We start from the raw sequence: 12840 nt of genomic DNA, 5'->3' as shown, positions 1-12840 counted from the left end.
TTTTTATATAGATATTTTAAATGCACACAAGCCCAGACCCGTCCTCGGCTGCTAACGTTAGTGGATTACTCATTCTTCCTTCCAATCACGTCATGTGCGAGGTTCCAGGTGGCTGCGGGGTATTTGCTTACAACGGCTACTGCTGGTTTCCCTGAGAGCTGTTTATTTTTCCAGGCCTCAGGTCATTACATCACCCGCGGTTTCTGGGCAGGCCAAGAGTGCTGGTTTGGGGGTGGGGGGATCAGCCAGGAGGTGCAGTTGCCTCAGTGACCCCAAGTCCCAATCATAGCAGCAGCTCTCCGTGCAGGAACTTCCAGGTGAGGAAGAACAACACAAAGGGCCCAGAGGAGCAAGGCTCCAACGCGGGCAGGTAAGGGCAGGATGCTGCGGACGGCTGTCTGGTGACAGTGGGTGGGGAGGTAGGCACACTCACTCATGTATGAAGAGACAGGGGGCCATTTTCCAGGCAGAACATATAAGAAATGCATTTCCACCTGCATCCCCGCTGAAGGCTGTCTCTGGGGACAGTTACCATGAGCTGCTGCCCAAGAGGCAAGGAAGGAAAGACATGGTCTTTTTAGATTTCACGCAGGCGGCCAGGTTCCAGGGCCTTCTTGAAGTCCCAGATCAGATCATGAAAGAAGTTAATGAGAAAAGGTGGAGATAAAGGAAAGAAAGAGATGGAGAAGGAGAAAGGGCAGGTTAGTGACCTCACCAGAGGCTACAGAGTCAGCCACTGGGACCAGGGACTGAGGGAAGGTGCCCATGTGCTGCACAAAGAGAAGGGTCAAGGCTCAAAGACCATAGTTCCTGAGAGAGAGCATTTTTTCAGAGAAGAAAGCATAGACTTTTCCCATACCAAGAAAATAAAAAGGAAAGAAAAGACTTGTATAAATCACAGTTGTAGCCAAATGTCCACAAACAGTAAAATTAGAAGCAGTGGGGTATGGGATGAAGAATGAGATGAAGCCTAGTTTTTGTCATTTCTTTAATCTCTCTACGCTCTGCTATAAAATGTAGATGACTTTTAAAAATTGTTTTAATTCTAGTTATATTAAGAAATTCCTTGGTAGCTAGCTCCCAAAACAAAAAACCCAGCAAGAGTTCATATTTTCTTATAAAAGTAGAACAAAGTTTCTGGCCAAGACTCATGCAAGAGAGACGATGCCCACTCTCGAGTTCTAGGTGTCAGCCGGCCAGGTACGTGGTCTTGCTAAATGCAAGCACCCCCGGTGTGAGAATCAGAGAGAAGTCCAACGAGGCAAACCTGTCAACGCTGGACCTGCCAAGTCCTCAAAAGGCGACACTGACCATGGTGAATACACGACAAAGCCTTAAAAACAAGGACCAACACCTCCGGGAGGAGTGAAGGAGACAGGCTAAGTCTGCAGGCATACGTGTCATGTTATTGCAAAACTGCGGCTGCCCAGTGGAACCTCTCCAACATCAACAGTCCCCAGGCCAGAAAACAAACCTGGCGTCACAGGGTCTGAGTGTGAAAGACGGACGTTTGGGGTGTAAAAGAAACTGGGATGGCCTCTTTGCCTCTGAGGCAGAGAGCTGAGAAGAGCGCTCGCTCAGTCGGTTCTGAGTCCCATTCCAACCTCCCCAGAGTTGTGGGCCAAAGTGCCCTGGAAGCCAGAATCTTTCAGCAAACTCTACCGGGAAACTGTCTTGGGGGCTTGACCCAGAGGTTCCAGTCCATAGCAGAGCCAGCTGCCCGGACACGAGGAGCCACTAAGGTATATCTGACTCCTCATCAAACCAAGTGAGAGAATCTGAAAAGTGGCAAGCATAGCCCGGCCAGTGTGGCTCCGTGGTTGAACATCGATCTATAAACCAAGAGGTCCCGGTTTGATTCCTGATCAGGATACATACCCAGATTGTGGGCTTGATGCCCAGTAGGGGGAGTAGAGAAGGCAGTCAATCAATGACTCTCTCTCATCACTGATGTGTGTGTTTTTAAAAAATATGTTTTTATTAATTTCAGAGAGGAAGGGAGGAGAGAGAGAGAGAAACATCAATGATGAGAGAGAATCATTGATTGGCTGCCTCCTGCACACCCCACACTGGGGATCGAGCCTACAACCCGGGCATGTGCCCTGACCGGAAATCAAACCGTGACCTCCTATTTCATAGGGTCAATGCTCAACCACTGAGCCATGCCGGCTGGGCTCGTCATTGATGCTTTTATCTCTCTCTCCCTCTCCTTTCCTTTCTGAAATTAATTAAAAAATATTTTTAAAAGTGGCTAGCACAATACATAAAGATATTTCTTCAGGAGTAGCTACTACTTTTATCTCTCCCCCAACATCCTACCCTATACCCTAACCTTACAGACATAACCTCACAGATAAAACTGGGGCCAACCAGGGAAAAATCAAATTGGTTGTGTCACCCTAACAAAAGGAAGGTGATTACAGCTGCCTGGCAATCATTTCTCTATACTCATGGCCCAAACTCATCCAACTGGAAACCATATACAAGTAGGAATGGAAAGCAGAACTTACAGAAGCAGACAGCATCCGCTGACTTGGCATTGCCACTTGACAGCATGCAGAGAATACAACTCAAGAAGACAGGCACTCTGCTCCCAGGGCATGTACCTTCCTCCAGCCCCACCACTTGCTAGCTGTGACTCAGGACAAGTTACTGTCTCTCTCTCTACCTCTGACCCTTCCCCATGTAAGATGGGGACAATAACAGCACTTATCTCATAGAGTTGTGGTAAAGCTCAAATGGGATAACATATGTGACGTCCTACAGGACCAGACACGGACGAGCTCTGATGACAGCAAAGACTCCGGTTTTACTGAGGATGATGATCTTTCCTCCTCCATCCTTCCCCAAAGCAATCAAACACCTTGAGCTAGCTTCTTTAATAGATATATTAGATAGCCAATAAAGCCCTGATCCTCACAGAGTTTATAATCTAGGTAGAAAGATTAACCACTTTCGGATGAAAATGAAGCAATTCATGGGAGCCGTTGCTAAATGTCAAATGAGTGTTCCAGGCAAAAGGTGCTGAATCATTTCAGAGACAGCACACTCTCATATCGACCACCTGGTCACAGAATTAAGCCTTGTACTGGGGCTTTGCAGAGCTGCTGGGGCTCAGGGACTGAGAGACCATTTGCAGATGTCACTTCCAGGTGCCCCAAGCACCAAAACCACTTCTCTTTGACTTATGCTATTTGCCTAACATTGAGGGGGAGTGGAGAAGGTCCTAAGTAGAGGCTTCTTAATAGATGCTTTTGCTTCAGGTGACAATCACAAATTCTCTCCTTATTGAAGAATTCTCACTACAAGCAGCATCATTAATATTCCTATTTTTTCCTACCAGTAATGATGATAATAACAAACACATGTACTTGCAATATATCATACACTTTCTATTGATCACTTAGCCAGGTATCAGTCAAGTATTATACAAATGTTAACTCAGTTTAACCACAATTCTTTGAGGGAAAGATCATGATTCCAGATGAGAACTGAGGCTCAAGGGGATGATTTGACTTGGCTGAGTCGCACACTAGTACTGGAGCTAAAAAATGAACTCTAGCCTGGTTGGTGTGGCTCAGTGGATTCAGTGTTGTCTCGTGCACCAAGAAGTCTCGTTCGATTACCAATCAGGGCACATGTCTGGGTTGCAGGTTCGATCCCCAATTGGGGGTGTGCAGGAGATGGTCTATCAATGTTTCTCACTCATCAATGTTTCTCTCTCTCTCCCTCTCTCTTTAAAAGTTCAATAAAAACATATTTTAAAAAGTGAACCCCAGATTTCACTGATTCCCCAAAGCCTGTGCTTTAACTACAGCCCTGTTTTATCAAAGAATCTGGCCCACAGGAGTTCACATGGTCTCTTTTCCACCCACCATCCCACAGCGACTCCAGCTTTTACCAAACAGGGAATCACACACATGCTGCAGTATGGCCTGCCCAAGTCACAGAGGAATCAACCAATGCTGCACTGATTCACCTTCATAGTCTAACTCACTCCACGCATGCTAGTCCCCATACTACCACCTTTAGGACAGAGCTAAAGGGGGCCAATGACAGCACACTCATGAATTACTGGCCATATAAAACTCTTGTCTTCCAGTTGAAAGGGATGTAACTTTTGTTTATATTCCTTGCTATCTACAAGAAAAAAGATGATATGGCCAAATTCAACAGGCAAGCATAAATTATGCCAAATGGCATTTCTCACAATAAAGCCTTAGGCTAAAAGAAGGATGATTTCCCCTGATAGGAAATATGGATTGGGTCTGATAATATATTTCCTGTTGATGGACATCTGGTCTTTACTAATGGTAAGTAAACCTTATTGACTTTGGTCTTCATGATGGTAAATGAACTCTAAAAATCTGATTATCACCTTTCTACAAGGGGTTCAGCTAGTACCAAAACCTGACTACTCACAAGTTCCTCAAAAGATCAGACTAGAAAAGATACAACCAGAAGCATTTATTCAAAGCCTTAAAAACCACACAGAACCAAGGCTCTGAGACTTGAAGTACCACTGCTCTATGTCCAACCATTCTTCTTTCAAATACAGAAAGTCAATTAAAATATTAAAACATAGAGCCAAAAGGTTGGAGTTTTTTAGCTAAAAGTGTCAACTGCTCATGAAAGAGGATCCCTGAGATAATAATTGAAGACGATTAAAGATGGAAGGAATTGTCTCATCCAATCTCATTCTACAGCTGTAGAAACTGAAGACCAGAAAGGGTAAATAACATGCGCAAGCCTACCCAGTAGGTAGTCATGGGGTAACCATGGGGCAACCATGGGCTATCAGGTAGGCATATAATCCAAGGTAGATTATTTACCTGAATTTCTTACATTGGTGTTGTTCAGTTTGGAGTCCTTGATTACCAAGTGCTTAATCCATAGAGTGGGAGCTGTGATTTCTGAAAGAAAAAAAAAGGAGAGAGAAAATGAAGTCTAGGCAAAGAGAGCATGTAAATTGGACTATAAACTCCCAGACTTCTTAATAGCATTTTTAAAGCCTGAGGCATTGAGGCTTGACTATCTGCCTCATCTGCCCTTTGTCCCCAAACCTCCCCCTTCCTTGCTGTGGAAGCTCCTCTCCATATCAGTTCCTAGGAGCCAAGCAAGGGCTCCTGTTCTGGGAGGCACAGTGGTCAGCATCCAGAAGCACTGAGCCACTCCATCCAGGAATAAAAATATTATCCCAGGAGGTGAGGAACCTGGGCCAAGCCAAGTCTCTCTCAGCTGCTTCCCTGGAAGAACTTAAAGGGGATAAGTCAACAAACGAACACCAGACAAACCACAAAGGCCATTTTGGAGGAAACGGCTGAGCCACATGGATTTTAGGTGCTGAGCCTCTCCTGCATGTGGGAAAGAGAGTAAAGGGCTGGTGTGTGCTTCATGCCCTGTCCAATGGTTCCTCGTTGAACAGAGGCTGACCCCCATCCAGAGAGCACGGGGGTGCTTCTAGGCCCTCCAGGGCTTGGGTCACCCTGTGGAAAGATGACCATGAACACACTGTAGAGTGACAAGATCTTCAGGGGGGTACTGGAGAGGTCGCCTAAGCTGGCATGGTCTCCATTCTCCACCCAATCCCCCAGGGCCCAGGCTTGCCGGAGATAAAGGACCTTTGATGATCACAGAAGCATTGGAACTTCTGGGTGTGAACACAAATATGTCCCACGAAATGATCAGTTGCAAAGGACAGCTCATGCTAGGGCCATCCCTAGCCATAGTACCAAACAGTGGCATGATTTCTTTTATTCCTCTGTCTCACTGTCCAGGCTCATGATCCAGCCTGCATACACTCACTGAAAGCTACTAAAGGTTGCTGTACATTGCACCAAGGGCTGAACCTAGCTGTCAGACTCGGCACTGTGCCGAGCGTCCCGCTCCTCCTCGTGGGAACCCAGAGTACTTAGCAAAGCACTCTGAAGAATAGGCCCTGAGCACCTCAAACTCAAATCGAGGCCAGCCTTCTGCACCCCAAGCTCTTCCTCAACACCTCTTATGTCTCCAGGGACATCTATTTTGTCACCAGCCACAACTATTTCTCTTGACCTAGAATTTCTCCTCTCTCAATTGTCTTGACTCAACTCTCATGATCCCTACAACTTAACCAAACCAGCTCCACTAACCTGTCCCTTTCCTGCTACTTTCCTTACTATGTCCCATCCCCACAATACTCCCTCCCTTGTCCATGCCGGTCCCCTGCCTGGAATGCCCTAATTCTTCCTCCCCACCTTCAAGGTCCAGCTCAAGTCCCTGCCATCTCCTCGAAGAATCTCTCCCCAGAGCATTGTGATCTCGCCCTTCCATACATTTCTACTACAATTATAACCAAGATCACGTAGTTTAACACACAAAGCCCTCCAGGGCTTGCCACTGCCTTTAGAGTGGGGCTTCGTCTGCTCTATTTCTCCTTCGTCCCCCAGAGGCTGAGCGAGAAGCTGGGCCCAGGGCAGGAGCTTCTCAGTGCTGGTTCATTTACTGAGGGGACGGTGCCGGCCTGACTGTCTTTCTCTGCCGTGGCTCCTCAGTCTTGGCAGCTCCCAGGGTCCGTGCAGGCTGTGTGATTGCTGGCCACCAGCAGCCAGGCAGGAAGCCTGGCGAGCACAGAGGGCCTGTCCAGAAGTGGCGAGTGTACCAGTTCCTGGGAGGGTTTGCATTTGTTTAAAAGGTCAAAACAACCCAGCGTACACTGGGGAAAATGACAATTAAAAAAAGAAAAAAGAATGATAATGCTTAAACAGACATCCGAAGGAAAGACCTACCTTCCCCAAATCTGAAACTGGATGGGGAATGGGAGTCGGAAGTAATACCAGAGCTTACCGTCCCCGTCGAACACCGGCTGCGTCTCCATCGTGGGCGTCGGCTTAGACCCGTCATCTGAATTGAGGGTTAAAAAGAATCGGAAAGAGACTACCATTATTGAGGTAAATACTATCTACTCTCCAGCACTGTTGAATGGTTTGGGTTTGCACATGGCCCGGCCAAGTCCCAATGAAGAGACCAGAGAGAAAGAAAAGAACAAGAAGGAAAAGAGAACCACAGAGAGACACCAACAGGAAGGCAAATCCAGGGGTGTGCTCGCTCTTCCAAGGGAGGGTCGAAAGGGAGCTGGGCTGCCATGGCTTGGGAGGACTCTTCCTCGTCAGTCTGAGTTCCTCGGTCTTCCCCACGCAATAGCTCCCCTCCTTGCCCAGCAGCCCCGAATGGCGGCCAGGCATGATCACAAAGCGTGGCCTCAAATTCCCCAAGTTTCTTCCCGCCCTCTTGTGAAAGGTGGCAGCCCAGTACCTTTCTAGTGGCCTTCATTGAAGAGCTTAAGGAAAGCAAGAGACTTGAGGTGCTATTACTCCCTCCCCCCTACCACACCCCCACCGAACTCCTAACTATTTCTTATCCTCATTTAGAGTAAAGCACAGCATAGGGAAAAGAGTCAATCATATTGTAATAACTATGTAGGGTGTCTGATGGGAACTAGACTAATCAGGGTGATCACTTTGCAAGTTATATAAATGTCAAATCACTATGCTCTGCACCTGAAACTAGTATAATATTGTATGTCAACTGTAATTGAAGAATTTAAAATTAAATACAATTTAAGAATTAATAAGAAGAGAAGGCAGGAAGGACCATTCTCTCTCCAGCATGCTGAACTGAAGAGAATTGGGAACCCCTGTGAAATAGCACGTACCACAAGCCCCTGTGAGAGGAGGGGGCAAACAACAGGAGCGGGGACCTGGGAGACTGCACCCTGGGCTCGCTCTCCAATGTCTAGCCCAGATGATGGGAGCAGGGAGCTCCCAGCAGCCAAGTCCTGACACCCTCCGTCCTGGCAGGGTTGGCCGCTCTCTCTCACCTTTCAGGACTCTGCTATTTTCATCAAAATAAACCTTAGTTTGCAGCAGTGGTTTTCAACCCCCTTTTTTTTCCATTATTACTCACCTAAGGAGCATTTGTAGACACCTTTCTCCTAATCACTTCCCTAATAAAAGATACACTCCATGTACTGTATGTATATCTGTGCTTTATATGTAAACAGAGCATGCTCCCCCCCTCCCCTCCTCCGCCCCAAACCAATGCCCCAGAACCAATGTTTGCCTCCTTGGCAACAGCTGGGAGCAGGTATCTTCGCCCCCATTGAGAATGCATAGTTTAGAGAATTCTGTTTCCTCCCTCAGTGCGGGGAGGAAGGAGGGCGCTGTGGTCGCAGACATTTTTATGGTTACACCATCTCTCTCTTCCCAACACCCCCAGAGGTCTCTCAGAACTGAACACTTTATTCTCCGAGCATTAACTATTTGTGGAGAATGCGAGTTCTCAGTCTCTGCAAAGCCAGTCAGATCATCAGGAATAACAATCCCGGCACCATTCGGAGCTCCAGAACCTTTGGCTGACTTCCCTGCATCACGTCCAGGGAGCCAAAAAGAACAGAGCCCTGATCCCCTTCTTGCACCAACACCTGACCCTTGGGATCTTAAGATGGGAGAGCTATCCAGGCCCTAACCCTTGCTGGAGGCTGAGGCCGGCGACCCGACAGTTGTGTGACACCTGACCCTGCTATTATTCTCATGTGCTGACACCAACACTGACCTCCCACAGGGGCCAAGGTGACCCTGAGTCACCTGACCACCATCCCAAGGGATAAGACGCAGCAGGAAGAGAAGAGTAACTAACGGAGCTGGAGTGCTTATTTGCCTCACACTGAGTCTGGAGCAGGCATCTCTGATGCCAAGCTGGGTGAGTTTGTCTGGAAGTCACTGAGGGAGGATAAACACGGAGCAGAGCCACACAATGTCATTTTTAATAGCATCACTTCCCCTGACCCTATTAACACCTCTTTCCATTGACTTCAACAAGCCACTGAATGAAGCCTTTTGGCAGCTGCAATACACATTTGGTTGCTGCCGCTGGATGCAGAGTTCAGAGCCCGAATGGCCCAGTGCAGTGTGCGCAGGCCCTTCGCATAGGGCGGAGGGGCGTCGAGGGTAACAAAGGGAAAGTGAGAAGTCACGCACGGCCAGAGGGACAATGCCGGGTGAGAACCTCAGTGGGAAATGGCTTCTGTGACATTGTAATATTCAATTAAAATCCTCCCGTATTCCAAGAGCTGTATCTCTCTCTGGAGCAGAACAACAGAAACATTCTGTTTACTTCTCTCATCATTCAGATAAGAGCCCGGGGGGACTGCCCATCTGGTCCAGCGGCCAGACCGTAATGCCTGCTGCTCAGGGAGAGGAGGAAGGGCTTCCGGTCTCCCGGGAAAGCGCGCAGGTTGAGGACCTCCAAGATTGCCCAGATGCAGGCCCAGAGGCCCACACAGCATGAAGCCACGTGCAGGGAGTGGATCTGTCTGCAGGATAGGGTCACCGAGGGTGAGGAGACGCAGCTGCACTGCCCCGGGGAGGCCCGAGGTGGAAATCTTTATGAAGTGCGAAAAGCAAGGTGCCCTGCTGCCAGGAGAGCCACCTGTGAGATCCAGCATGCCCAAAGGATGGGAGGCCAGGCCAACGCCAACAGGACCCTCTGACCATCATCTCCGGGCACCTGGGCACCTGGCTCCCGACCCAGCAAACAAGCGCTCCCTTCCAAGGCCTAGGTCCAAGGTCCACATTGGTCCTGCCTCCTGGCAAGCCTTTGGGCAACACCAGGCCCCACACAGGGCCCTGGGGAGACAGAAACGCTTCCACATGTGCCCCTGGCCTCCCAGTCTCCAACGGGGTCACACTCCAGATCCAGGTGTTATAGGCAATAAGTTGGTAACCCGAACCCCTCACTTTTCTTCTCTGGGCAGTGATTTCCTCTTCTAACAGTGAAGGATGCCTGCCTCCCCAGCCTCAGGATGCTGTGTAGGAGGAAAGACTTTAAAGTCCTCTTACAGGAGGTATAGTAGTACTAAAACGTCTCATCTCACAGCCTACTTTCAAAATTGGATTTGCAAAGTTAAAATCCTACCAAAGTTTTTAAGTTAAAACATAAAGTAAACCTTACAACTCAATAAGAAGACAAACAATCTGACTTTTAAATGAGCAAAATATTTTAGAAGACATTTCACCAAAGAACATGCACAGATGGCTACTAAACACATGAAAAGATGCTCAATGTCATTAGTTATTTGGAAAACACAAATTAAAACCACAATGAGATACCACTGCATACCTACTAGAATAGCTAAAAAATTTTCAATAGATAATGCCATGTGTCGGCATGGATGTGGAGAAACTGAAACCCTTGCTCATTGCTGGCGGGAATATAGAATTGGGTAACCACTTTGGAAAAGAGTTTGGCAATTTCTTTCAAAACTTAAACATAAATTTACTGTTCAACCCAGAAATTCCAATCCTGAGACTATCCAAGAAAAATAAAAACATATCCACCTAAAGACATGTATACAAATATTCACAGCAGCATATTTCCAGCCCCAAACTGGGAACAAATGTTTGTCAACTGGTTAATAGATAAATACATTGTGATATCTCTATATAAAGAAACATTGTTCAGCAGTGAAAAGGAATGAATTACTAACACATGTGCAATATAGTAATTGCACATATAATAATTGCAATATAGATAAATCTCAAAAACATTATACCAAATGAGAGAAGCCATGTGCAAATACTACATATTGCATGAGTCCATTTACATGTACAGAGACAAAGCAGACCCCTGGCTGCCTAGGGCTGGGAGTGGAAATGGGTATAACTATAGGTGGGCACAAGGTTTCTTTTTGGGGAGATGGAATTGATCTCTGGTAGTGGCTGCACAACTCCAGAAATGTACTGAATCATCGATTTGTACATTGACAGTGAGTAAATGTTATGGTATATAATTATACTTCAATAAAGCTGTTAAAACAAAAGGGGAGGTAGTGTCAACGTCATCACAGATAAATCATCTGGCGGCAGCAACAGCTATGTTATTTGAGCAATCCGTGATTTGCGGGGGAGACTTTTCCATATACAGGGTGGAGCAAAAGTAGGTTTACAGTTGTGAGTACGCAAAACACTGTTTATTCTTGTATTATTATCTATTAATTATTGTATTATTTGCCATATGAAGAACTGTAAATCTACTTTTGCTCAACCCTATATTTTAAAGAGAAAGATAGCTGAATCTCAGTTTATATATATATATGCACATGATAATTTGATGCCTGACACTTACTCTTGATGATTATTTTGGACCTCAAATAGCAAGACTTTATTTTTCTTTCATATACCATAACACACTTCTAGACCACGGTGAAGCAGACAGAACACCGGGGAAAAAGCTAATTCAAAGATTTTTACTTTTCATACCAGGAGAAAAAAGTAAATTTGGAAATATTAAAAAAAAATAAACAAGGCAAACTTGAAAGAATTTCTCAAGGAGGATGTCAAGATCAACAATAATAATAATATTGTCACATTTTACAACACTCAACTTTTCTGGCAGGTGGCTTTCCTCATCTATTCTCACCACCGACCAGGGGAGAGGAAGTCACAAAGAGACCGAGTCTCAGTTAAAAAGCCCCGAGGCAGTGGGCAGCCTTGGAAACTACCCAGCCCAGAGCCACAGAGTTTGGCCTCCCAAGATTCCCCACCCCCAGGCTCGCCTCCTTGCAGGTGCAGCCCCAGAACGTGCAGCCCCCGCACGGCTCTGGGAGCCCATACACACAGCGGGTTTGTGTGACAGCACAATTCCTTGCCCTGCGAGAAGGCCTGGCCCACGCACAGACAGCTGGAAGTCACTTCGACCCCCGATGACACCGTTCAAAGCCTCCTCTGTTTGGCTTTTTGATTCCTGATTGACATTCACTGGCGAGTGGAGATAAATGCTGGGCTGAGGACAATGTTGATCCGCTCTGACTATTCTCAGGAAAGGACTTTTCAGAATAACAAACAAAAAACAAAACAAAACCCCAAAACATTGGTGTGCATAAGGGACTGAATAGAGCCCAAGAGGTCCAGGGAAGCAGGGCTGGGCCTTTCAAGGGTCTGGCAAGTCCATTGAGGAGTTAATTGTTTGGGTGTACAATGAGTTTATTCTGACCACATACAAAGAGCTTTCTCTTCCAGGTCCTTCAAAAGCAAATGTGTCAAAGGGGCCAGGGGAGGAATCCTTATTAATGGCATCTTTTGGGGTCTCCAAGACTGAGAAGCCTTGGAGAAAGAGGAAAAAAGAAACCACCACCCCCTCCTGAAATTCAGAAGGTCTCTCAATGATCCCAACTCCCCTCAGTTCTTGGGCTCTGTCCAGTGCGTGTCCATCACTGGTCACTCTCCCACTTATATTCTTTTGGGCTTCTGTTGGCCAACTTGTTCAAAGACATGGAGATAAACTTCAGGCTGGTAGAAGTGTGGTAGATTCTTGCTTTTGAAGAGGCCACATTTATGCCAGACTCAGGGACCCAGTGTGGAAGTTGAGATTACTTATTTTGAGCATCATAAAGAGACAACCAGGCCTGTTTGCAAAATCCCTTAAAACCTGGCTGGAATCACACCAGGCGGACGATGGAATGTTACTCAGCCTCGGCATTTCCTGAGATGCATGTCCCATGACCACCGAGGCTCAGAAATGCACTGGGAGCTGTCCCGACTCAGAACTTTGAGAGCAGAAGCTATCTGAGCAGTTTGGGTCCTTTCCAGAGCAAAAGATCAATGTTTTACATTCCGTCTACCCACCTGCACACTCCCTCCCTAAAGAAGTGAAAACAAGCTTAAAGCTGTCTTTTTGCAAGCAGTTGCCCACATCCTCAAGTTCCACATTCCCCTGAATAAGAGCAAAAGCATGAGGCTGATGCAAAGGGTAGACCAGAGGTGAAAGAGGAAGAGGAGGGAGAGTGGGAAACAGAGGGGGGGT

General features: G+C 46.8%; 1 protein-coding gene across 5 annotated transcripts in view; it reads right to left on the bottom strand.

The window, feature by feature from the left end:
- Nucleotides 1-12840, bottom strand: part of SMOC1 (SPARC related modular calcium binding 1) — a 218000-nt gene that overhangs the window by 28166 nt on the left and 176994 nt on the right. For 4 of the 5 annotated variants that reach the window (XM_005877946.2, XM_005877945.2, XM_005877948.2 and 1 more), the window contains exons 6-7: nt 6826-6915; nt 4833-4913 (exon numbers count right to left, since the gene is read on the bottom strand). In XM_005877946.2, coding sequence (XP_005878008.1) covers nt 4833-4913; nt 6826-6915 — 171 coding nt within the window. The remainder of the gene's footprint in view (nt 1-4832; nt 4914-6825; nt 6916-12840) is intronic. The other variant, XM_005877947.2, reaches the window with a different exon arrangement.

The sequence above is a fragment of the Myotis brandtii genome, unplaced genomic scaffold, assembly GCF_000412655.1.
Source record: "Myotis brandtii unplaced genomic scaffold, ASM41265v1 scaffold536, whole genome shotgun sequence".
NCBI classification, from domain to species: domain Eukaryota; kingdom Metazoa; phylum Chordata; class Mammalia; order Chiroptera; family Vespertilionidae; genus Myotis; species Myotis brandtii.
The sequence above is the reverse complement of the archived record's forward strand: the minus strand, read 5'-3'. Positions and strand labels throughout refer to the sequence as shown.